The sequence below is a fragment of the Diabrotica virgifera genome, chromosome 6 (assembly GCF_917563875.1).
Source record: "Diabrotica virgifera virgifera chromosome 6, PGI_DIABVI_V3a".
Lineage (NCBI taxonomy): Eukaryota > Metazoa > Arthropoda > Insecta > Coleoptera > Chrysomelidae > Diabrotica > Diabrotica virgifera.
In genome coordinates, this window is record NC_065448.1 from 224,175,797 (window position 1) to 224,202,478 (window position 26,682).

At 32.3% G+C, this 26,682-nt stretch overlaps 3 protein-coding genes, 1 long non-coding RNA gene and 1 pseudogene across 5 annotated transcripts in view; 4 read left to right on the top strand and 1 right to left on the bottom strand.

Annotated features, from left to right (window-relative positions):
* LOC126887262 (zinc finger protein 883-like) overlaps positions 1–26,682 on the top strand; it is a 151,072-nt pseudogene that overhangs the window by 37,944 nt on the left and 86,446 nt on the right.
* Positions 1–26,682, top strand: part of LOC126887268 (zinc finger protein 85-like) — a 46,678-nt gene that overhangs the window by 10,869 nt on the left and 9,127 nt on the right. Inside the window, exon 2 of one of the 2 annotated variants that reach the window (XM_050654684.1) lies at positions 24,595–26,094. The exons of the other annotated variant lie outside the window; for it this stretch is intronic. Within the exon in view, the coding sequence (XP_050510641.1) occupies positions 24,624–25,673 (1,050 nt within the window). The 5' untranslated portion in view covers positions 24,595–24,623 and the 3' untranslated portion in view covers positions 25,674–26,094. Of the gene's footprint in view, positions 1–24,594; positions 26,095–26,682 lie in introns of those variants that run through there. 2 annotated transcript variants of the gene reach the window in all.
* On the bottom strand, positions 12,965–15,051 carry LOC126887278 (uncharacterized). Its single transcript, XR_007699004.1, has 2 exons — positions 14,922–15,051; positions 12,965–13,146 (listed from the first exon to the last, which is right to left on the bottom strand). It is a non-coding gene; the product is annotated as an uncharacterized LOC126887278 (long non-coding RNA).
* LOC126887273 (zinc finger protein 665-like) overlaps positions 15,667–26,682 on the top strand; it is a 175,796-nt gene continuing 164,780 nt past the window's right edge. The window contains exon 1 of the mRNA XM_050654689.1: positions 15,667–15,796. Coding sequence (XP_050510646.1) covers positions 15,739–15,796 — 58 coding nt within the window. The 5' untranslated portion in view covers positions 15,667–15,738. The remainder of the gene's footprint in view (positions 15,797–26,682) is intronic.
* The window catches only part of LOC126887272 (zinc finger protein 233-like), a 113,020-nt gene continuing 102,301 nt past the window's right edge, over positions 15,964–26,682 (top strand). Inside the window, exon 1 of the mRNA XM_050654688.1 lies at positions 15,964–16,078. The gene's annotated coding sequence lies outside the window, so the exon portion shown is untranslated. The remainder of the gene's footprint in view (positions 16,079–26,682) is intronic.

Consider the following 26,682-nt stretch of genomic DNA (forward strand, 5'->3'; position numbering starts at 1 on the left):
GTATGTTCCTTTGTCTTGTCATATTTATCATAAGTAAAAATCTTTGCATTTACGTGCATTTCTCAACAAAAATTTCCATTGATTGAGACATTTCCGTCTCCAATATAAGTCCTTTATGCTGGATTTTCCAATTTCTCCATCATCTTAAAATACTTTCTTTTATCTTTCCTTATTTATAAACATATTGTTCGAATACTAATATCTTATATTTTCAGGTTGATTTTATTTATCATAATAAACTTTCTTCATAAAAATTTGTCGTTTAGCGAATTCCTATGTAGTTCATTCGTTTCAATTTTCAATGTCAAACACGTCATATCATCATAATATTATACTCGAAGTACTTAGTTTAAAAATAGTATAATAGTAAACTGTTATAAACAAAATAACTTCCGTATGCAAAAATGCATTTTCATCAAGTATAAATTACATCAAAATCAAAATAAACTTATTTACTATTTACCTACTCGTATTGTTAAAAATAATTCTTTTAATATATATTTCTTACTTACGATATAATATAAGAATTGCTATGTTTCTATTAAAGTAAAACTATCGATTAAGATTAAGATTATCTATATATGAAATGTAATTACAAAAAAAAATCTTCTGAATTATTTAATATGGGGAAATACTTCTAAAACTTAATAATATACGAAAAATTTTTACCTAATTTAATTATATTTAAGTGAAAATTAATAATTCTAGTTCTTCTTAAATGATTATATTTATATTTTATTAATAAAAAAAACTATTCATATCTGTGAGACTGTATATGCAATTTAAAAAATAGCTAAAAAGTTACTCACGATTACAAATCTGTCCACTAGGTACTGTCCATTCCTTTCCATTTTTGTCCTCTTGACGTTTGGGCGTGGTCCCAAGTCTCCAAACCTTCGTCCATGTCGACGTCTACCATTTGGACTCCCTTATCCTGGGCCTCTCCAGCTCCATATAGTCCGTCCCATTCCATCTAACGATACCAATTAGTATGGGGATTGGTACTTTACCCCAAATTTTCTTCGTTTCCTCCAGTTTTTTGCCATATTTGTTCCTGTTGTCTACTGCCTCAGAAGTCCAGTCCGTCTCTCAGGTCGCCATATGGTGGTAAGCGGGGTTTAAACTGCTCTGGTGATGGGGTTGACTATCAGGAATACACTATGTACTCATAACTTCTTTATTTGGTTAAACTAATACCGTATAAATGTATTCAGTTGATAGGTGACATTATTCTGCTCTAACGGCAGCAACCTCTCAAACCTAACTAACTAATTCGACTGACCCACTAATGACTCTAATCTGATCGTGTTCCCATATTTATCAAATACTTCGTTTTGTAAATATGTTTGTATATATTCTCGTTAGTGTGTTAAAATGAATAATCACAACCTTGTTGAGTAAGCAAAACGTGGACTTTAACTAAGGTGTTCTACTTTGCAATTATTATAACAAATATGCGTAATATTTATTGTTTTATAAATAAATATCTGACGAATACTTTAAGGTAATTTAAGGATTTCTAAAATATCTAAATAATGAGATAAATCCCATTATAAGATTACCTATATTTACTATTTACTTTTTGAAATATTGGAAGTTTAATTCATATGCTTATTACTCAAAAATTTAGTTTCCGAACATAAAAATCTCTTTCACATAAATTGACTGACCTTTTGCTTCACTCACTCTGATGTCTTCTCGTGACCCAAAACAGCTCTCCCTCGTTGACTATGTTAAAGGCTACTCATCAAAGCCCTCTCCGTTCTCCAGCTTCAAAACTATCAGCATACCAGCAACCAATTCTCCAACAAGCCGGGCCTCTTTTGGCACGTACTCGATTCAAACAAAACTCCAAAAATTCTCTGCTCTCCTTCTCACAATAATACAGAATCAAAGAGGTATTTCGTCTCAATTTGATCTGTCTCTCGTTCCACTTTTCAAACACTATTCTCCACTATCAAACAACCACTGGTATTTGCTAACTACTTATCCACCAACACGTCGAACTGCTCCTCAGCGATGCCAAAAACATAATGACCTCTTTTTCAAACTCTCTCAATCATTCAAACTACTTTTCCGCTTCCACATTGCCAAGAATCAGAGCCATCGACTTTTCCATTCGACAAACAAAACAGTAATTTTCAAAATTATTCCTACCATCCTAATTACTTTCGTGGAAACTCTACAACATTCACTCGGGTTGACACAAAGATATTAAATTTCCAACTTTCTTTTAATTATCAATTTCTAGAAATTGATAATTAGCTCTACCCTAAACAATCTTTTTCCATTTTAAATCTAAAAACATCGTTATTTTCACTTTAATTATTCACAAAAGTCTTTAATGGTTCATCGGAAAGCTCATTAAAAGAGAAATCCACTTACATCCAAACTACATTCTAATAAATATTTACATCTCAATATACAGGGTGTATCAAATTTATGTGCCCGCGTTATTTAAAAAAATTTAATTTAATTTTCATTTTGCTTTTGATTGATAAATTGAAAACACAATAACATCCCCGCCTTGTTTTGAGATAAAATCAGTATTAGTAAGTGCAACAAAAAATTTGATTTTCTCTCGACAACAACACTTTTCTCTTGTTATCATATTATCCTATAAATTTTTAAATATTTCAAAATCCAAATCAATCAAAAATAAAATAAATATGTAAAAACTGTACCTAGATAAAAAAATTAAGTCAAACAAATATTTCAAAAATTTTAAATATATCAACTTTTTCCGACGGGCAAATCAATTTTCCTTCACCTGTTTTTCCGTTTCCTATTCCCTTCAAATTCACAACCAGAGATACTTTAATGCCCTAACGTTGGCTCGCCATGTTGTTATGATCTGCTTCTTATTAATTTTATATTAATTATTATTTATTTGATTAATTATTTAATTGTCGCAAATCATACATAAAAATTGAATAAAAAAATCTCAGGGTGCCTTTTTATACTATTAAAAAAAAATCCAAATTATCTCACGTTATACTTGTCTTCTCTCGTGGGTTCAGTATCTCTTAGTTGATCCTAATCGGGATAAAATAGGGAAAAGAAATAAAGCAAAATATTAAAATAAAAATACAGAATTGTCTTTTATTTATCTAAATCAATACTCTGAAATCTATCGAATCTAAAAACCTGTGTACACAGATGTCCGAATGAAATTTTTACCACTTAAATTTATTATAGTTAAAAAAAACAATTTATCGGTTTGTTCCCGATGACTTTGGTAAAACAAACTAAACAAAACAAATTTATGTATTTGCAAGATTACCTATATTTACTATTTACTTTTTGAAATATTGGAAGTTTAATTCATATGCTTATTACTCAAAAATTTAGTTTCCGAACATAAAAATCTCTTTCACATAAATTGACTGACCTTTTGCTTCACTCACTCTGATGTCTTCTCGTGACCCAAAACAGCTCTCCCTCGTTGACTATGTTAAAGGCTACTCATCAAAGCCCTCTCCGTTCTCCAGCTTCAGAACTATCAGCATACCAGCAACCAATTCTCCAACAAGCCGGGCCTCTTTTGGCACGTACTCGATTCAAACAAAACTCCAAAAATTCTCTGCTCTCCTTCTCACAATAATACAGAATCAAAGAGGTATTTCGTCTCAATTTGATCTGTCTCTCGTTCCACTTTTCAAACACTATTCTCCACTATCAAACAACCACTGGTATTTGCTAACTACTTATCCACCAACACGTCGAACTGCTCCTCAGCGATGCCAAAAAACATAATGACCTCTTTTTCAAACTCTCTCAATCATTCAAACTACTTTTCCCCTTCCACATTGCCAAGAATCAGAGCCATCGACTTTTCTATTCGACAAACAAAACAGTAATTTTCAAAATTATTCCTACCATCCTAATTACTTTCGTGGAAACTCTACAACATTCACTCGGGTTGACACAAAGATATTAAATTTCCAACTTTCTTTTAATTATCAATTTCTAGAAATTGATAATTACCTCTACCCTAAACAATCTTTTTCCATTTTAAATCTAAATACATCGTTATTTTCTCTTTAATTATTCACAAAAGTCTTTAATGGTTCATCGGAAAGCTCATTAAAAGAGAAATCCACTTACATCCAAACTACATTCTAATAAATATTTACATCTCAATATACAGGGTGTTTCAAATTTATGTGCCCGCGTTATTTAAAAAAATTTAATTTAATTTTCATTTTGCTTTTGATTGATAAATTGAAAACACAATAATATATACAGTGTTTCGTATTTAAGATGAAGACAGCCCTATATATTTTGGCTATCCAAATAAATACAGATTTGAAGTTTTGCACAGTCATACTTGTTGAATGTTCAGATTTTTTTAAGATACTCAGCTGAAATATAAATTTTAAACGCAGCCTACTGCGACTCCACAAACAGGGTAAATTTTAGATGTTTTGCTTCACATTAGAGATATCGGAAAAAGTAATTATATAATAGGGCTTTTCCATTCACAGTCATTTGTTTCGAGCTGCTGTCATATGTCGTATACTCCGTGTGTTTTAATATTATACACAGATTATACAACACATGACAGAAGCTCGAAACAAATGACAATCGATGAAAAGCCCTATTGAAAAAGTTGTTCTAAATATTAGATATTTATTATTCTATACCTCACATACCAAATTTCATGACAAAATTTAAAAATTCTAACTTAAAATTGGCTGCCCGAGATGCATAAATGGAGGGGAAAACCCCCCCCCTCTCGAAGGTGAAAAATATACATTTAAAATGAGTCCGGAATTGAATAAAATGACTAATTCTAAGCAACTTTTGTTCTATGGAGTTTTTGAAGATACTCTTCTTTAGGCGCGATTCGATTGAGGGTAAAATTGTACATAAATCTGTGCGCCTGCGCAGACAGTATGTACACAGACAGTATGTAGTTCATTGCTAATCTTTCAAGATAGGTATGTATGTATTTGTAACCGTGCAAATAAGTCATTAAAAGAATGTAGTAGTGTTTTTAGGAAATGTATTATTTATTATAATTCTTGTGTTTTTGGATTTGTGTTTCTCTGTAGTAAAATAATAAAATATTATGTAAGCATAAAATTTTTACACTATATGTCGCCGTGTTGTGTAATTGTATCCGAAACTTGCATGTCAATTACACGGACCTCGCTGGAGTAGTTGGTCATGCGTTAGCTCTGAGATTGGAATGACGCGGGTTCATATTTTTTGAAGATATTCTTCTTTAGCGGCGAATCGATTGAGGGTAAAATTGTACATAAATCTGCGCGCCTGCGGACACTGACAGTATGTAGTTGTGACAGTATGTAGTTCATTGCTAATCTTTCAAGATAGGTATCTGTAACCGTGCAAATAAGTCATTAAAAGAATATATTAGTGTTTTTAGGAAATGTGTTATTTATTATAATTCTTGTGTTTTTGGATTTGTGTTTCTCTGTAGTAAAATAATAAAATATTATGTAAGCATAACATTTTTACACTATATGTCGCCGTGTTGTGAAATTATATCCGAAACTTACATCTCAATTCCTAGGGCCTCGCTGGAGTAGTGGGTAATGCGTTAGCTCTGATATTGGAATGACGCGGGTTCAATTCCTGGGCGATTCATATATTTTTTTTATTTTTGGTTGTTTTAATAAAAAAAATTTGAAAGTGGTAGATAAGAAAGTTAGTTTGATTTTTAAATAAAATACAAATAACCTTTTAAGTATATTTACTTCGTTTAAATTACCTATTATATAATAGAAGAATATCTTCTTACGTGCGTGCAAAGTACACACCCATTCTTTTTTTATTTTTGGATGTTTTAATAAAAATTTTTTGAAAGTGGTAGATAAGAAAGTTAGTTTGATTTTTAAATAAAATACAAATAACATGTTAAGTATATTTACTTCGTTTAAATTACCTATTATATAATAGAATAATATCTTCTTACGTGCGTACAAAGTACACACACATTCTTTTTTCTTAAGTCAATACTTTTCGAGTTATTTGCAAGGTAATTTGTTCATTTTTAACAGAAAAAAACATGTTTTTGGACGGTTTTTCGGAGATAACTCAAAAAGTAATTATTTCAGCGAAAAAAATATTCTTAGCAAAAATATAGCCTATAAAAAACTGAAAAAAAATGGTGTATGCTTGAGGTATGTAGACCCAGTAGAAGCAGAGTTGTAGCTAATGAAAAGTAGGTTCTTCATCAAATTCCAAATTGAATATTTCACTGTGAAATAACCCAAAAACGAAGCACTTTTCGGGGAAAATTCATTTCAACTTTTTTAAAGTGTTTAAAAAAGGTTTATTTTTGTTTTTTAAAAAAACTTGTAACATTAAAACTAAGTGAGTTGCGCTCAGTGGCGACGCGTGACTTTTTCTAAAGTGTTACCAAACCTGATGTGAAAAAAATTTATTTAAAAAAAATTATTTTGAACCTCCCAAATATAAGTTTTTGTTTTCAATTCTGTGGGATAAAATTAAACAAATCACTATTCCCAAATTATATGTATGTAATTATGGTAGGGGAGCAAAGTATGCTAAATGTGCAGTCACTCGAGCGTTATGGGGACCTATTGGGTTGTAAAGAGTAGGTCCTAAAACCAAAAAAAGTTAAGTAAAGTTTTCCATTTTAGTGGGCGCTTGCCATTTTTTAATTTAATTTTCCATTTCCAACAATGGTTTTTTCCGATTATAACGCCATCTATGCATAATTCGAAAAAATGTTTCGAATAAAAGTTACTTATTTTTTCGTAGGGAATCCAAATCTGCAATAAAAAATGGGGGCTCCTATTTAAGATTTTAAAGTAACCCCCCACCCCATCCCCGTAGGGGGTCGTGTTTGGTGCCGTTCGATAGATTTTTCAAAAATATTAAATAAGTGTATTTGACAGTTTTTCGATCTGATGTTCATTTCGCGAAATATCGCGAGATTCGTATTTAAAATATTAAATTTACCCCCCACCCCTCTCCGTGGGAAGTCGTGTTTGGTTTCATTCAATAGATTTTTAAAAAATATTGAGCACATATTTTTTAGTTTTTTGATCTGTCATTCATTTCACGAAATATTCGCTTATTTCTTGTGAAACTTTGGGACTCACCCATTTGCTTACGCCCGGCTCAAATCGTCAGATTTTTGAAATATACACTCTTTTGCATGTACTTCACTTACCTTATCTTAATCTGACAATTTCGAGTTTTTTTACGGATAGATTTTTTTTTTCGGTCCCCCCTTAACGAACTCCCCTGCTTTAAGAGCCACTATATGGTAGAGGTGGATCTGCAGGGCACCAGGTTTCTCCCCATATGATAATCTGACGCGCTCGAGTAACTGCAAAAATCCCCGCTTGGGCTCCCCTACCATTATATATATGTAACAGGTATAACAATAAGTAATAAACAAACTAAACATATTATACTACCATAAAATTAACATAAAAAATGAACAAGTAGGAAAAAGCATAGATTTTGAAAACTATTTTTTATTCATATTTTAATTCTTCCACTTTCAATAATATCATTTTTTTTTCTTCAAAATTATATATAAAAAAAAATATACAAGGAGAATAACTTTTCAAGTAGTTGATCAATTACGCAATACGTAGCAACACTCTTGCATGTTTAAATGCACGCACACTGTAATCTGTAATAGGTACTAAACTAATGTTACCAATCCTCAAAATGGTGACAATACTGATATACACAGCGTGCCCACGCTGTCTCTAACAGAGCCGTCGCTCCGTCAAAATTTTCAGAAACGAGCTAGTACCCAGCGATAGCGAGGTTTCTCCTGCGTTACCACTGCCAGTATTGGTAACGGCATATAATAACGTGCAATGGATTCACATATCTCACCAATATTTTCGTGCGTCTAGTTGGCTATTTACTGAATAGGTACTATTTTAACAAATATTTCTGTTGGTAAAAAATATAAATGGAATTATTTCATAACAGTCATAAAATATTTATTGCAAGATTTTTAACTGTTACCAATGGTAACAATGGTGAGATGGACGCTTCGCCAGTGGTTGCGCTCAAAATATTGTTGGTCCCTTTTATTTTTTGGTAAAAAAATCGCGAAAATCACTTCCTAATTAGCATCACAAATAAATTTTATTATTACCACTTCACAAGTATCTTTACTTATGTATTATTTATATGATCTGTAGGTTTCATCGGTTCAAAGTGCTTATTTTTGAAAAAGCTGTAGTTAAAATGGCTTGAACGAGTAACTAATCACGAGGTTAGGCAAATTTTGCACAGCCATAGCATAACCAATTTTTGTCTAACAAGAAAACAAAACAGTAAAAATATTCAGAAAAGCAAAACGTACATTTGATTACTCTTTAAGATTTTTGGTATTACTAATAATTTTTAAGTTAACTCCATGAACAATTCCATTTTTTTTTCAAATTAAAAAAAATGTTTTATTTTAAACCCAATTTTTTTTAAGTTCATGGGCACTAAAGTGCCCTTCAACTTGTGAAGCTGTAACGATTAATTTTATTTGGGAAACTAATTAGAGGGTGATTTTCGCGATTTTTGTACCAAAAAATAAAAGAGACCAACAATATTTTGAGCGTAACTCACTTATTTTTATTGTTAGAAGTTTTTTTTTAAACAAAAATAAACCTTTTTTCAAACACTTTAAAAAAGTAATGAACTTTTCCAGAAAAATGCTTTGTTTTCTGGTTATTTCACATTGAAATATTCGATTTTTAATTTGACGAAGAAGAACCTACTTTTCATTAACTACAACTCTGCTTCTACTATGGGTCTGCGGACTTCACGCATACACCATTTTTTTCAATTTTTTATAAGCTATATTTTTGCTAAGAATATTTTTTCGCCAGATTACTTACTGTTTGAGTTATCCGCGAAAAACCGTCCAAAAACATGTTTTTTTTTTGTTAAAAATGAACATATTCACTCGCAAATAACTCGAAAAGTATTGACTTAGTGAAAAAACTCTATAGAACAAAATTTGCTTAGAATTAGTCATTTTATCCAATTCCGGGCCTATTTTGAACGTATATTTTTTCACTCCTGAGTAAATTTTTTTCACCCGTATTACCCAATTTTTGTAAATTGGAGGGGATGTAGAATTGTAAACTTTTTCTTATATAATAATAGACAATTTCAACTACCTATTCCCAAATTTTCATCCTTCCTTTATTTTTTTTGAGGTTTTTGTAAAATTTTGTGTTCCCTGATCGGGCTAATGGGCAGACAGTGTATAAGATCTTTGGATATGGGAGAGACATCCTCCCTCCCACATCACTGATAATGACAGAAGTGTCAAAATTTTATAACGGTGGAGTAAACTTGCCTGAGGTTGGACCAATTACAAACAAGCATTACGGCGCGCTAAATTTGAATTACTCCTCTTGGTTTAAAAACAAAACTTAGTAGATTTTAGCTAAACACTTGATTTCCTAAATAAATGTGGCAACGCTGCTCACACTTAACCAGTCTTTCCAACTTAATTTACCTTAGCTTAAAAATTCCCACTTTTGACGCTTGAGGCCGATTCCACCCATAGATATATAATACTCTAGATTGCGCCCTGCAATCTTAAAATGGGTGACGGTTGCGACAGAGATAAATGAGCCTATTTGGTCGGTAGTCTCTTTTTAATTTAAGGGGAATATCGACGACGTGAATACCCCACTTTACGAGTAATATGTGTTGACAGTTGGAGCGGGTGGTGACGGGAAATGGTCTTTGGTCTTCAGACGTGAATAATCGTGGTTCAAATCCCATACCAACTTTACCTTTTTTATTTTTATTTAATCAATATTGCGTTTATTAGATATTTTTACATCTGAAAAATGGACCTAAGTAAATCTAGCAGATAATAAATGTATGTATAGTAAGTTAATATTGGAATACATAATTTGTGAACTGCATAGTAAAATAAAAGTCATTCGTTATTAATATAAATTCGTCCTTATTCGAATGATGTGAATGTTTGTTTTGCTTATACTTTTTTAAAAAATTGTAACAATAGTTTCATAAATAAAAATAATGTCTAATTACTTATAATTGAATCGGTCATTTCAAAAACAGCAAAGTCCACAATTTTCAGAAACTAACTTTTTGAGAGGAATAGACTCCTTTAAGATAAACGTTGTGTGCAAAAACGACACCAGTCCAGTAAAAGCATTAGGAACAAAACTACAATATAACTCTGAATTTTGATGTCATTCATTTCATCCATCTATCGACTAGGTATATATTAGTTAGTTTTCTTTGCTCTTCTGTAAAATTAGGAATATGTGACTCATGTTGTTTTTGAAATGACCGATTCAATTAATAAATCGATGGTACATTATGTTGATATTAATTATTGGTAATTTTTTACGAATATTTTAACAATTACTTTTTTACTATTCTACAATTAACTTATTAAAAAAATAACATTGGCTTTTATATTTTTAAAAATCTATAGGTACCTACACAGTTTTTCTTATTTGTTATATATTTCTTTGCATAGATTTATTTTAGAGATGTAATAATATCTGATAAACGCAATATTGATTAAATAAAAAATAAAAAAAGTAAAGATTGGTATGGGATTCGAACCAGGATTATCCACGTCCGAAGACAAACGACCAGTTCTCGTCGCCATCCGCTCGAACTGTCAAACCATCTAAAATACTCGACGACAGAGTAGGATAGTGACGTCGTCGATACTCCCCTTGAATTAGAAAGAGACTACCGACCAAATAGGCTCATTTATCTCTGTCGCAACCGTCACCCATTTTAAGATCGTAAGGCGCAATCTAGAGTATTATATATCTATGATTCCACCCGACACCCGAGAGGCATTGAATATTTATTACAAGAATCTACAGGTCGAGCAAGTCTTGTAAATTTCACGATTGCGAGCCACGTTTCACGCAACCGTGTTTGCGTACTTGTGTTTCGAGTTGCGTGGTCGTGCGGAGTTATATTTACCAATTCGCGCAATCGTACTTGAGACGCTGTGTCGGGTGAGGTGTTTGAAAATTTGTGTAACTTGATTGCTTGATTCTGTGGTGTGAAGGTGGTTAAACTTTTGTTTTATTTTTTTTTTGTTTTGTTTGTTTTTGTTGTTGCGAATATATCGCAGAAAGTTTTTAGATGAAGTAATTGTATGATGAAGATAACACAGAAAATACAAGAAGGCAGCATACTTTGCAAAACAATTGTTACAATTTGAAATCAACAATTTGTTAAGTTGTTGTCTTGCAGGTAAAAAAAGTGACTTTAAAAAAATTATATCTTGGAAACTAAAAATTATTTTTATTTATAATTGAAACATGTAAAAGTATAGTACTCTCAAAAAAATTTCAGCCAAAAATATTCATTTTTGTAGAGTTGACTGCAATTTTTCCACAACAGCCCTTTTTTGCAGTGAGCAGCATAACAAGTCCAGTCTCATCTGAAATCAAAGTTTCTTGTAGTTTATACCTCTGGCTAGTGAATGAACAAAGGATTTTTTATTAGATGAGGTCATTTTTGTTTTATAAAAAAAAACTACTTTAAAAATGAGAAAAATTGAGGTCAAAAATGTGTTTAAACTTACCTATGTAAAATCTTCAAATTTAATTTTTTTTAATTCCTTCGTTCATATTCTAGCCAGAGGTATAAACTACAAGAAACTTTTTGATTTCAGATGAGACTAGTTATGCTGCCAACGCAAAAAAACTTAAACTCTACAAAAATGAATATTTTTGGCTGAAACTTTTTTTGAGACTACCTTAAGTACTATACTTTTACATGTTCCAATTATAAATAAAAATAAATTTTAGTTTTCGAGATATAATTTTTTTAAAAAGTCACTTTTTTTACCCACAAGGCCTATGTAACCCCTTAAAAAAATGTTTGGAAGAATATGTTTGATGGCCAAGATGCATACATATATTTAGAAGGAAAGTTCCTGATTTCTGTAGTATAATACATAATACCGAAGAGGAAGTAGCCCTAAGCGCCGGACTCCACTTGCGATTTGTAGTTGTGAAGATTGAACACATTCTTTCAAATAGAAGTCAATCCATGATTATTTAGTCACAAATGGATTGACTTGTATTTGAAACAATGTGTTCAATCTTCCTGATTACAAATCGCAAGTGGAGTGCGGCGGTAATAACACCAAAATATTCCATATAGGTCCATAGAAGGTACACAGACATTGAAAAATTCCTGGAATATCCCCGAAAACATGTTCCCTGAACATCCCAGGAAAATCCTGTGTCAGCATTTTAAACATTACCTGAATGTCTTATTGGAACATTCCATGAATGTCCACGAATGTTCTCTGGACATTCAAAATATATTTTGTAGACATTCCCTGGATATACCAGAAATACAGTGATGAGCGCTCTAATAACCGGCAAAATACCACACAAAAGATGTATTAAGTAGTGAGATAAAAAGACATGAAACTAGTTGAGCTGGGAAATTTAGCGATATTAACATTTAGATTGTATTGATTGTGTACCACCTTCAGACGTATCAGACGAGTTTGGAAACTACCACTGTCACAGTGACAGTTTTAGTTGACATACTCCTCCGATATGTGTAAAGGTGGGATCAATATAACGTAAATTTAAAGGTTAATTTCGCTAAATTTCCCAGCACAACTAAATATGTTGCCCATATTTTGCCGGTTATTAGGGCACTTATCACTGTACATTCTTGCTGATGTGACAATACCTCCTATCTGTTTTTTCATGAGTTTTGTATGAGAGATGGAAAAACATGTTTTAAGGTCACCTCCTGTGTTCATATGTAAGTTTTGACTTGTTTTGTAGTTCATAGATAGTTTAATTTACTACAAAACAAGTCAAAAAATATCATATGAAAACAGGAGGTGACCCTAAGACAAGTTTTTAGTCTCTCTTACAAAACTCATGAAAAAACAAATAGGATGTATTATTACATCACTGACGATATGTGGCCATACCAAATAATACATCCTTGATAAATATAAACATTTTTATTGAACAAAATCTTTTCATACATTTTTTTAATGCAATTTACTGATATTCCTAAATATTTCAAAAAAATGTGTCACATTTGCTTTGTAAACCTTTCTTTTGTCTTTCGTAGCCACATATTCCGTTTCCTTCCTGGTTTTTTGTAGACCACTTCTCTCAGCTGATTCTAAAAAAAATGAAATAAATGGTAATTTTTCTATCCTTTACAATTAACAATCAGAAGAAATATTATTTACAGATAATGATATGCATAATAATAATAGGTTTTTTCTAGCATCAGTTTGAAACCATCAGCGAATAGTGGACCAGCGCGAGTAGAGGGGATCGCACTGGTGACTGTATTATGTTCTTTTACTGACCAACTGTTTGCTGATGGTTTTTGACTAGTTTGACTGTTTGCTAGAACAAACCTAATAATAATAAATATTTTGTATTTTGACAATGACATCTGATGTGGAAGTCAAAACATTAATAAAATTATTTTTTCAAGTTAACTTTCACATGCGCGTCTTAAAATTGTACTTTTAATACTTATATCATAAATAACTATTAAAACTATCTTAAGAGGAAACAGTATCGATCAACAGGTAGCGAAAATGTGTTCCAAGATTGCGGCTGTAATTTTGAATATTTTTCAAGATATTTGGCACACATATTCGTAATATAATAAAGAATGGCGGTACAGAGCCCAATTTGAAAAATATATTATTATGTGGAAATTACTCTGTAATTAAATACAATATAAAAAAAACGAGCTTGTACCGCCATTAAGAAGAACAAAAAAATACACTTTCTTCAAATACAACTTTTTTATCCGATTTTGTGTTATTTTGGAACTACTAAAATTTTTTATTTCATTAGTAGTTCCAAAATTACACAAAATCTAGGCATCGGATAAAAAAGTTTATTTGAAGAAAGTGTATTTTTTTGTTCTTCTTAATGGCGGTACAGGCTCGTTTTTTAAATATTGTATAATTACAGAGTAATTTCCACATATTAATATATTTTTCAAATTGGGCTCTGTACCGCCATTCTTTATTATTTTACGAATACGTGTGCCAAATGCCTCGAAAAAATATTCAAAATTACAGTGACAATCTTGGAACACGTTTTGGCTACCTGTTTATCGCTACTGTATTACCTTAAAACATTGTAATTTGCTAAACCAGTATATTTTACTCTACTAGCTACCTCATTTTCCACTGTTTCTAAAGACTTGTTTACATGGGTAGAGTTTTGAGGAGAGTAGAGTAGCGGTAGTACTCTACCAAAAATGGCTTGATACCATTCACATGAGGAGAGTACAAGTATAGTACTGATGCTAGTATAGTGAAACCGATTTTTGTATTTTTAAACACTCTTGATTATAAGTGCACCTTAAATTCTTAATTTTTTGCTTAAGCTCGTTTACTCCAAAGCCCCCTTTGCCATTCTTTCGACGATTTCATCCTCCGCAGCTTGCTGCAAACTTTTATTTCTGTAGTATACACTACCTAAATTCCATAAACACTGGTATTCGCCGTATTATAGCTCTACAAGTTTTAAAGTTTCATCTTCGGTGAACTTCATTTTCACTATTTACACAAAACACAATTCCAGCCAGAATGACAGCGCCCCCATGTACTCTCCTACCTACTCTATTCTGCCATAATTGAGCGTGTTCCATGGGTAGAGTGTGCAGCCGAGTAGACATTTTGGCAGTAGTGGTGGTCATAGAGTAGTTACTTTGCCATAGGTTGCTAGTCACTCTACTTTAACTCCAACTATACACTCTACCAGCTATTCTACTGTGCTGAGCATTTTTACAGGTAGAGTTACTCTACTCTATCAAGTACTTGCATCATTACTCTACCTGTGTAAACAAGTCTTAAATCTACTGAATGAAAATCTACTTAATCTTAATCTACTCTTAATGAAAAATGTCTAAAATCATTTACCCACCTAGTATTATTGTAGAATTTAAGACAGTCCAGTGCCTTATAAATAATTTCAATATGAATATTTTTTCGTTTAATTCTCCTTTGATACCACTCCATTTTAGATTTTGGGGAACTTATTTCATTGTGTTTATAGCCCATATTTATTGAAGGAACCCAATCTGGAGATTGTTATTATCGATTAAGTCGGCTGGTTTTCCTATAAGATTAAAATGTTAACATCTTCAAAAATCGTTACTGTTGTAATTGTAACTTAACAGATATAAAATGATTACAGCAGACAGGACAGGAAAATTTTCATTTCGCTAGTAAAACCTGTACATTGTATTGCATTTAACCATTGTTGTCTCTCAGATACTTTATTTAGTTCAGTTTAAAAGTGAACTTTATCACAATTACTTTGCATTTCACACTTCAAAACACAACACCAATGAAGCATAATTATCTTTCTAAATTAATACTTCCAGAGAAAATGTTAAATTAATCTTTGTACAACACAAAATTACAAAGAAATACAACTAAAATTATCTAAAACTCATTAAGAACAGATAGAATAAGATTTATCTTTTACATCCAGTAGCCATATTGATTTAATTTTGACAGCATGTTGGAACGGATTTAAATTTGGTAAATATAACTCCGCAAGACCACGCAACTCGAAACACAAGTACGCAAACACGGTTGCGTGAAGCGTGGCTCGCAATCGTGAAATTTACGAGACTTGCTCGACCTGTAGATTCTTATATATTTATTTGTTTTGTTGTATGGTTGTATGTACTTATTTTAATTACAAATACAATAAATAAATTCCTTTATTAGTTATGGAAGTTAAAAGTGAAATTAAGAAAGAGTTTACTGAATATGACCAAACATCAGAAGGTCATCTATGTACATCAGTAGATCTCCGAAACTTAAAAAATGAACCAAAGGAAGATTACCCAGGTGAGATGGAGAAGTTAATAATCGTTTACTTAATAATTTATGATCATAGGCATTTTTCAATTATCATTCAACTTATTTATTAGCTCTGGAAGCTATAGGCTATAGTTAAAAAGGAAGAGTTTGGAGGATACGACCAAAAAGGTCTAGAGAATCTATCCACCTTAATAATAGATCTTCAAGACCTGAAGGATGAACCAGAACCAGAGGAAAATCAACCAGGTGAGGCATCCAAATAAATAATAAACATTCTGTAAATTAAGTTAATAGCGCGAGATACATTTTTGGGTAGATATTTGAGGCAATCTGAAAATTTTTCAGTAACCTAAAAATTGTATTAACAAATTCTTTTGATGTAATGAATATTTAAAAAAATAAGATTCACGTTGCCAAAGCAAAAAAGATATTTATAAATTCTGATCTAACTCCCCAGCAACTCAACAAACTCAATAAAGTTAAAGAGGACCTCAAAAAACGCCAAGAACAAGGTGAGAAAGATTTATTTATAGGATATATTAAAGGTATACCTGAAATTTGCAAAAATGATATCCACACAAAAAACTAGACACAACGAAACATATAAGCTCACCTCCTTTATTAATTTATTATCAAAATGTTGCTGGATTAAGAACTAAACTAAAGTCTCTGGAAATTGCCATAGCTCAATGTAATTATCATATGGACGGCGTTATGCATAACTGGACCAAGCGCCAAAACATAGTTTTGAGATAAATGGCTTCAAAGTTTTTCGTTTCTTGGTTGCTTAATGGTGGCTTAATGGTAAGTGGATTAATGTCGTTTGGTTTAATTTTGTTTTTCTTTTGAAATGATCACAATCCTGCTTCTACAGGAAAAACTAGGGGTGGAGGTGTGTTGATTGCTGTTAAAAATGACATAAGTGCGCAGAAAGTGATAATCCCTGATTGTGAAGTAGAACAAATTTTTGTATCACTGAAAATTAATAATAAGTGCATAGTTATGGGTGGAGTTTATATCCCTCCTGCATCCGACCTAAATGTATACATGTTACATTGCAGTTCAGTTGAATATGTTATGGAGAAGTGTGGAAACTTGGTACTGTGTGGTGATTATATAGCAGGGGTGGCCAAGCTCCTTGATAGTCCGAGCCATTTTTCAAAATTTGAAATTTTTCGCGAGCCGCAATTAAACAATTATCTAAAGGTGTATAAAAGGTATTAAATTTTTCTCTTACCGTTTGGAGTTCACGAATTTTAAAGTGAAATAAAATTGTTCACATTGTTATTTCAAATATGCAAATAATTCTACAAGCAGCCTTTACTAATTCAGGATACTTTGATTCTTCATCATCCTTCCATCTTTTTCTGGGATGGCCTATTGATCTTCTATCGCTTCTCAAAAAACACCGTCTTTAACACTCTGTCTTCCTCTGATCTACCACATGGCCTGCCCATCTTATCTTAGCTTTTGTATGTCTGACGATGTTTTCAGTATCACTCTTCTGTCAATAATTCATCTCTTTGAGGACCAAATATCATTCTGAGGACTTTGCTTTCAAATACCAGCAGCCTATTTATTTCCCAGTAGCTTATTTATTTAATTTGTGACAATATAGCCGATCTTCAACAACTTGTCACTATAATCGGAGAATACAGTAAGACAGTGGGATTAGAGATTAATTACAAAAAGACCAAATTCATGATCATCTCCGGAAACATGGATGCACTTTAAAACTCCACCATAACACTGAATACCAAGTCCATTGAAAAAGTGAGCAAATTTAAATACCTGGGAACGTGGCTTTTTGAAGACTGGGCATCGGACGGGGAAGTAAAACGTCGCATCCGGAAGGTACTGACCTGTTCAGAGTTCGATCTTCAACTGAGACTAAGGCTTACTAAGTGTTACGTATGGTCGGTGCTGCTATATGGCGTAGAGGGCTGGACACTCAAAACCAGGCATATAAAAATATAAACAGATTAGAAGCTTTCGAAATGGGGCTTTATCGCCATATCCTAAAGATACCATGGACAGCGAAAGTCACAAATGTAGATGTCCTTAAAAGAATCAACCAAGACCGCTAATTTTTCGAAACCATCAAGAAAAAGAAAACTATCAAGGTCGCACCATGCGAAATGAAAAATACCAATTAATGCAACTTATATAATCGAGGGTAAAATTTAAGACAAGAGAGGAATGGGACGCAAGAAAATGTCCTGGCTACGAAACATAAGGCAATGGACAGGGATTAACGACAATCAATCTCTGATACATGTTGCAAGAAACAGAGAGTTAATGGAAAGTGTGATCGCTAACATCCATTAGTGGATTTGCATCTGAAGAAGATTTATTTCCCACTGATGTAGAGTCCAAGTTTCACTTCCATATTTAACAATTGGGCGAATAATTGGCTGTATAGTCTTAATTTAGACGGTTTTGTTAGCAGCTTAGATCTTAGTAATGATGATAGGGAGTATAATGATCTATTTCACGCAGCTATCCTTGCTAAAACCTCTTTTTATAATTTGATTGTCATCTGTGATTACCGTTCCTAGATATTTAAACTCTTTTACTACTTCGAAGTTGTGGTCATTAATAGTTATGCTCTGCCTACCTCTTGATCTTAGATTTTTGGTTACTAGCATCTATTTCGTGTTCTCTTCATTTATTCGAAGGCCCAGACTACCTGTTTCTTTCTCGAGTTGTAAAAACGCCTCTCTCACATCTCTTGTAGAATGATCGACTGCACCTATATCATCAGCAAAGGTCAACAATAGTTTTGATCCTCGATTCGCAAATCCTCCTGTTAGTTCATATATTTTACTTATTAGATATTGTAATGCCAAGCTGAATAGCAATTAGCAACAGTATAAGGGGTCTTCTTGGCCAAGTCCTGATGTTATGCTTAGTCTTTTAAATTTGTTGCCACATTTTGAAACACAAATTAAAAGTAATTCGGGGTCATTTATTGAGAGCCACAAATAATCCTTCAAAGAGCCACATGTGGCTCGCGAGCCACAGTTTGGCCAACCCTGTTATATAGTATTATAAAGTATACAAAAAGTATCTAGTTATACAGATCTTGGTGTTATATTTCAGTGTGATTTATCTTTTGGTGAGCATGTAGAATATACAGTCGAAGCTTATAGGAATTTCCCGGTTCAAGGAATAGAAATTTGAGATCCCGAAACTAACCACCAACGATCGGTTATTAGAATATGCTGGTTATAAGAATACTTTTGCTTGACACAAAGGCTATTCTAATAAGCGGGTTCTACTGTATCTCTGCTAAAGCACTGAAACAGATTGGATTTGTTAAAAGACACGCATCAGATCACTTGCAGATATTGAAATTGCTGTTTAATTCTCTGGTTAGGTCATAATATGTAGACTACGGTTGTTTGGTCACCTTACACTTTGGTTCATACTGAAATACTTAAAAGAGTTTACAGAGAGGAATAAGAATTCTTACAAACTGACGATTTACTTATTGCTCTAAACCGGTAGAGATATGCAAATGGAATTTGGTAGGTTTTAAGAGATTGCATGTCAAAAAATGCGCAATAACTACCTCTTAAAACCTACCAAATTTCATTTGCATTTGCATATCTCAAAAGTTTTTAATGCAATAAATAAATCGTCAGTTTGTCAGAAAAAATTCAACATCCCATATCTCGGAAACGAACATTTCCGGACATATGTTTATTAAGCAAACGGTTATTATTTTTTCATGCAGATTTACCCCTTAAAGTTTGTCACACTTATTTAGAAACATCCTGTATTGCTGAAGATCATGGCTAGTTTTTAAAGTACCTAACTTTTTTATTATACAACATAAGCGAATGAATAAAAAAACAGAATGTTAAGAAAACATGAGGCTATAGTTGGGTTTTAATTTCAGTATTTTATAAATGCTAGAATATTCAACAGGGTGTGTTAAACTTTGAGAAAAAAACACAGTTTGATTGGTACACCCGGTATACAATGACAATTTACCTTTCTAGCAACAATATTATTACAGCGATATTGTTGAAGAATAAGGCTATAACATATTACAAAAATCACTTAAATCGGTTTAGGAATAACGAGACATCAAAAATGACCTATTTTGTGGGGTGCCCGTTTTTCATGCCGGTGAGTGTAGACATGTCTTTTTATGGAGTAAGTGTCTTCATATGCAGTCGTGTCCTTGAATGTGTTAAGTGAAACTGAGGAACACTGGTGTCTTCTCAAGGTAAAAGTCACACTTCCACCATTTTGGCATGCATACAGGTAATATGACGGGTATGCGTGCCCATGGAGAATATAAAATTCTTACTTGTATGTCAAACAATGCGCAATAATTACCTCTTAAAACCTACCAAATTTCAATTGCATATCTCAACTTTTTTTGGAGCAATAAATAAATCCTCAGTTTGCAAGAAAAATGTCAACATCCCATATCTCGGAAACGACATTTGCGTACATATAGTCCATCCGCTATAACTTTTCCCATGCGGTACGAGTCATTTTCAATCAAATTAAGTCAATATATAAATTGAAACGAACGTCGATGTGTATATACATTTTGTATACTGTATACTATACCGGGTGGTGAATTGGAAAACGGGCCATAGGAAACTCAATGTAAAATTCTAAATTGTTGAATTCCTGCTTCCCTAATTATTTTACATCAAAAGTCATGAGAAACTATTTGTAGAGGATTAAAATCTGTATTAAAACCAAAAGTTAAAATTGTTCTACGATTTAAAGAGAGTCCAAAATTTTGAAAAAAAAATACATTTGCCATACCTAAGTAAGTGCGTAAAAGTAAGGCCACACGTTACTATTTCTGACAGTACGCAAACTATTGACTGAATAAAACATCTTTATTATTACTACTTTCTCCTCAACTGAGGACATCTTTTCGACTTTACTGTTTTTAAAACAATAAAAACGATAAAATAAAAATACTGACAGTTCAAAATATTGTTAATATAATAATTTCATTGTGACCGAAGGCAACCTTATACACATTCTTGCATTGTGTGTGGCCTAAATTTGGCAAATACTTTGATAAAATTTATTATATTTTACAAAATTTTGGAATGTGTTTAATTCGTAGAACAATTTTAACAATTGTTTTCAATAAAGATTTCAATCCTCTATAAATAGTTTCCCATGTCTTTTGATGTAGAATAATTAGGGAAGCAGGAATTCAACAGTATAGAATTTTACATTGAGTTTCCTATGGCCCGTTTTCCAATTCACCACCCTGTATACTACACACATCGGCGTACGTTTTACTTTCTGTTTTGACTTAATTTGATTGAAAATGAATCGTACCGCATGGGAAAAGTTATAGCGGACGGACTATATGTTTATAATGCAAACTATCATTTTTTTTTTCATGCAGAATTACACCTTAAAGTTTGGCCACACTTATTTAGAAACACCCTGTATTGATGAAGAACATGGCTAGTTGTTAAAGTACAGCTGGTTCCTAAAAAAACTGATACGACTCTTAGTAAGATTTGATCATTTTGAGCAGTGTATGATTGGTCTGACATTATATTATATTTATTATGACATTCAAATAATAAAATAAACAAACAAACAGCCATTTTTTGAGGTTGAACAGAATAAGTTAGGTATCTACAAATTTTAAGATTTGGCAGTGACAGTGACAGTATGTAAATAATAAGTATTTATCCTTCAAAATACACTGCTCAATTTTCTACAAAATACGCTTTAAGAGTCGTATCAGTTTTTTTTGGAACCAGCTGTACCTAACTTTTTTATTATCCAACATAAGCGAATGATTAAAAAAAGAATGTGTGTGTACTTTGTACGCACGTAAGAAGTTATACTTCTAAATATGATTTCAATGAAATAAATATACTTTCGGACAGTTTATTTGTATTGTATTCAAAGATTAAATTAATTTTTACTTACTACTTTCCAAAAATTTTTATTAAAACAATACCAAAAATTAAAAAAAAGATTAGAAAACACCAGGATTTGAACCGGGGACCTCTTGATCTTTAGCCCAACGCTCTACCACTGAGCTATACCCTTTTGTTTATACGAGCTACAAGATTTCTCAGACATAGTGACAAACATACGAAGTGAATTATAAAATACTTTAAATATTACTTATTATCTTATTCCCGAGGTAGACACAAGTCCAAATACACAAAAATTATAATAATAGTTATTTATGATATAAATGTTAAAAGCACAATTTTAAGGCACGTATGTAAAAGATTCGCTTCGCTCATTCTGCAATTCACATGAGTGCCTTAAAAATGTACTTTTTAACACCTATATCATACAATATTTTTTCTACAAACATCTTATATATCAACAATTATAATTTATTCATTCTCAATTACAGGACAATACCTACAAAAACTTTTACTTGAACTTGACTGACATTCCATTTTTTTATATTTTTCTTGACATTACATCAAAACTGCCTATACTGTCATACGTAAATCATAACAACTATAGAATAACATCTACTTTTATTTTTTTATATTCTAACAAATTTTAATAGTTTTTTTCTACAAACGTCTTAAAAATGCGATAGTACAGTTTAAATTAAATTTAAAAAAAACTTTTAAACCACCTTTTTCAAATTGCGCAAGTTGTATTACTAATATTAATGTTAATCAATGAAATATAAATATTTTGATGTTTCACAATTTGACAATTCACTTTTAACTGCAGTGCATTTAAATTTTTAAAGCACTGGTGCTTTAAAGTAGCATTTTTAACGCTCCTATGGAGTGCTATAAATTGCATTTTTAACACTTTTATAGAAAAATATATTTAAAAACACTAATATATCCTTTCCATACCTTTTTTGGACTTATACATACATAAATTAAAACATTTAGTAACGAACTCCATACTGTCTGTGAAAGAGGCCCTTAAGGAGATGATGACATTGAATATATCTAAACATATTAGCCTGCGCAACTCCCTTTTAACTGATATCTTATCGTTTTGTTTTCAACAACAAACAATAAAACCTTTTCTGACCTAGGATGGGACCCCACTATTGGACATAAATAAACAAACAAGGTTCATCGGAGGCTGCTTTGTGGATCCACAGAGTAGCGCTGTAGAGTGGTCCTTCTGGTTTCGCCCTAAGTTTCCTATTGAATGAAGGTAATCTGTGACTTCTCCATCATATGAAACTTACACTGTACCTCTTATAAAGCTTAGTAATAACATTATTAAACTCTAATGCTCTAAAAAGATTAATAACAATGTCATTAAGCTTTTTAGAGGCACAGTGTAAGTTTCATATAATAGAGCAGTCACATATCACCTTCATTCAGTAGGAAACTCAAAATTTTAGAGAATGTCATATACCTCCTTCTTCCACTAATGTCTTCATTTATTTCTTCTACACTTTTTTTACTTTTTATTCTTTTTATACACTAAGCATCAAAATTAACGCACCACCTTAAAAATGGGACATTTTTGATGGCTCGTATTTCCTAAACCCGTTATCCGAGTTTAGTGATTTTTTTAGTACATTATAGCTTTATTTTTCAAGAATATCGATGTAATAATATTGTTGCTAAACAGGTAAGTATCATTGTATACCGGGTGTAACAATGATAGTGTGTTTTTTCCTCAAAGTTTAGAACACCCTGTGGAATATTGTAGCGTATATAAAATACTTATGCTTCTTTAACATTTTGCTTTTTGATTCATTCGCTTATGTGGGATAATAAAAAAGTTAGGTACATCTAACAACTAGCCATGTTATTCATCAATACAGGGTGTTTCTAAATAAGTGCGACAAACTTTAAGGAGTCATTCTGCATGAACAAATATTGACCGTTTGCTTAATAATCATATGTCCGCAAATGCTTTGCTTCCGAGATACGGCATGTTGAATTTTTTCTTACAAACTGACGATTTATTTCTTGCTCTAAAACCGGTTGAGATATACAAATTAAATTTGGTGGGTTTTAAGGGGTACTTATTGTGCATTTTTTTGACATACAATCAAGAGTTTTATATTCACCATTGGCGTGCATACGGAATGTATCTAAAATGTTTATACCCGTAGGCACACCAATGGTGAATATACGATTCTTAATTGTACGTCAAAAAATGCTCAGTAACTACTCCTTAAAACCTACCAAATTTCATTTGCATATCACCAGTTTTAGAGCAATAAACAAATCGTCAGTTTGTAAGAAAAAATTCAACATCCCGTATCTCGGAAACAAAGCATTTGCGGACATATGTTTATAAAGCAAACGGTCATTATTTTTTCATGCAGAATTACCCCTTAAAGTTTGTCGCACTTATTTAGAAACACCCTGTATTGATTGCTGTTTGCAATACATTGCTGTTTGTTAAAGTACCTAACTTTTTATTATCCAACATAATCGAATGAATCAAAAAGCAAAATGTTAAGAAGGCTACAGTTTAGTTTTAATTTCAATATTTTATATACGCTACAATATTCCACAGGGTGTTCCAGTTCCAAACTTTGAGGAAAAAACACACTATCAATATTACACCCGGTATACAATGACACTTATCTCTTTAGCAATAATAGTATTACATCGATGTTCTTGAAGAATAAAGCTATAATATACTAAAAAATCACTCAAATCGGACAACAGGTTTAGGAAATACGAAACGTCAAAAATGTCCCATTTTTAAGGTGGTGCGTTAATTTTGAGGCTTAGTGTAGTTTCTGCATTTTGTCTGCATACTGAAACGTGTACATTTGGTTTATATTTTAGGTGGTTCAGGCAATAAGAACAGAATAAAAATGATGAAAATATCTGAACATTCATCTGATGAAGAAGATTTGGGTAGATACATTAAAGAAAAAACAATACGTAAAAATATGAAAGTTCAAGCTGGAAATGGACCTTACACATGTGCAATTTTTTTAACACCATTCACTGCAGCATGTACCCTGAAATCACATATGATGACTCACACTGATGAAAAGCCTTATAAGTGTGATACTTGTTTGAAACAGTTTAGTGCACCAAGTGCTTTGAAATCACATATGGTGACTCACACTGGAGAAAAGCCTTACAAGTGCGAGATTTGTCTGAAGCAGTTTACTCAAGCCAGTAATTTGAAATCACACATGACAACTCACACTGGAGAAAAGTCTTACAAATGTAAAATTTGTTTTAAGCGGTTTGCTCAAGCTAGTCATTTGAAATCACATGTAATGACACACACAGGAGAAAAGCCTTATAAGTGTGATACTTGTTTGAAACAGTTTAGTGCACCAAGTGCTTTGAAATCACATATGGTGACTCACACTGGAGAAAAGCCTTACAAGTGCGAGATTTGTCTTAAGCAGTTTACTCAAGCCAGTAATTTGAAATCACACATGACAACTCACACTGGAGAAAATTCTTACAAATGTAAAATTTGTTTTAAGCGGTTTGCTCAAGCTAGTCATTTGAAATCACATGTAATGACTCACACAGGAGAAAAGCCTTATAAGTGTGATATTTGTTTTAAGCGGTTTACTCAAGCCTGTCTTTTGAAATCACACATGATGACTCACACTGGAGAAAAACCTTACAAGTGCGAGATTTGTCGTAAGCAATTTACTCGAGCCGGTCATTTTAAATCACATATCATGACTCACACTGGAGTAAATCTTCACAGATGTGAAATTTGTTTGAAGCAGTTTACTGCGGCAAATAATTTGAAAAGACACTTGAGAATACACACTGGAGAAAAGCCTTACAAGTGCGAAATCTGTTTTAAGCAGCTTACTCGAGCCGACCATTTGAAATCACATATGATGACTCACACTGGAAAAAGCCTCACAGATGTGAAATTTGTGTGAAACAGTTGAGAACACATGTCACAATAAACTGCCCCAGATAACCGAAATATCATTGAAAAATAATATTTCAAATCAACCATGATAGTTATCGTTCACCCTAGCCTAGCTCAGATTCCCAAGTTGTGTGTTCGTCTTGTCCTAATCAAAAGTATGAGCAATGAACATCTGGATTGAAAGCAAACAGAACAATAATTTAACTACTCATGTATATTTCTCAATAAAGATATAATAAAATATTTATTAAATTCAATAACATAATATATATTCACATGCCAACAACTAACAATTCTTGGATTATACTTATGGCTTTTGGTATTGGTTCAATGGTAACTCCTTGATGTCGAATGGTACTGCTGTTTCTGCGACTGGCTCTGAGGTCCTAAATTTGCCAGGCCTACGGATGTTGGTTGGTCGTTGCAGTCTAGATGGTCATTATATGGTCCTCATGGTTGTATCGCCAGCGATGGAGGATGCTTGAGGCTCCCGAAGGGTGATTTTTATTCCCAAAAACTAGAAGACAGGCCATATATTAGTGACATCAAGAAGTATTTATTGAAACCTTTCCTTGCCAAATAATCGTAAAAGTACCAAATGTCAAAGGAATAAAACAAAATTAATAGCAATGATTACTAGTTAAATTATTTGATTACAACGTCCATGTTACTAGGTAAAAAGATTATCGTAACAAAGCACACGGATAGAGAGTTTGAGGTTAGGTACATAAAATGATAAAAACTATTAATGTAGAAATTTAAATAAATATATTCGGGCTTTTGTTTCCACTGTTAGATGTTTGTTTTTCCAAATTGTGTCGTTTAGGCTTCCGGCCGTTCTACTGTCTTTAATTATTTGGCCTTTTACCTGTGATATTATCGAATGGACTAATATTCTTTTTACTGCTGAGTCAAGATCATTTGTGGATCCGACAGACACTTTGCACTGTCGGATCCACAAAGTGCAAATCTTGATCACATCAATAAAAATAATATTAGCCCAGTCGTTAATATCC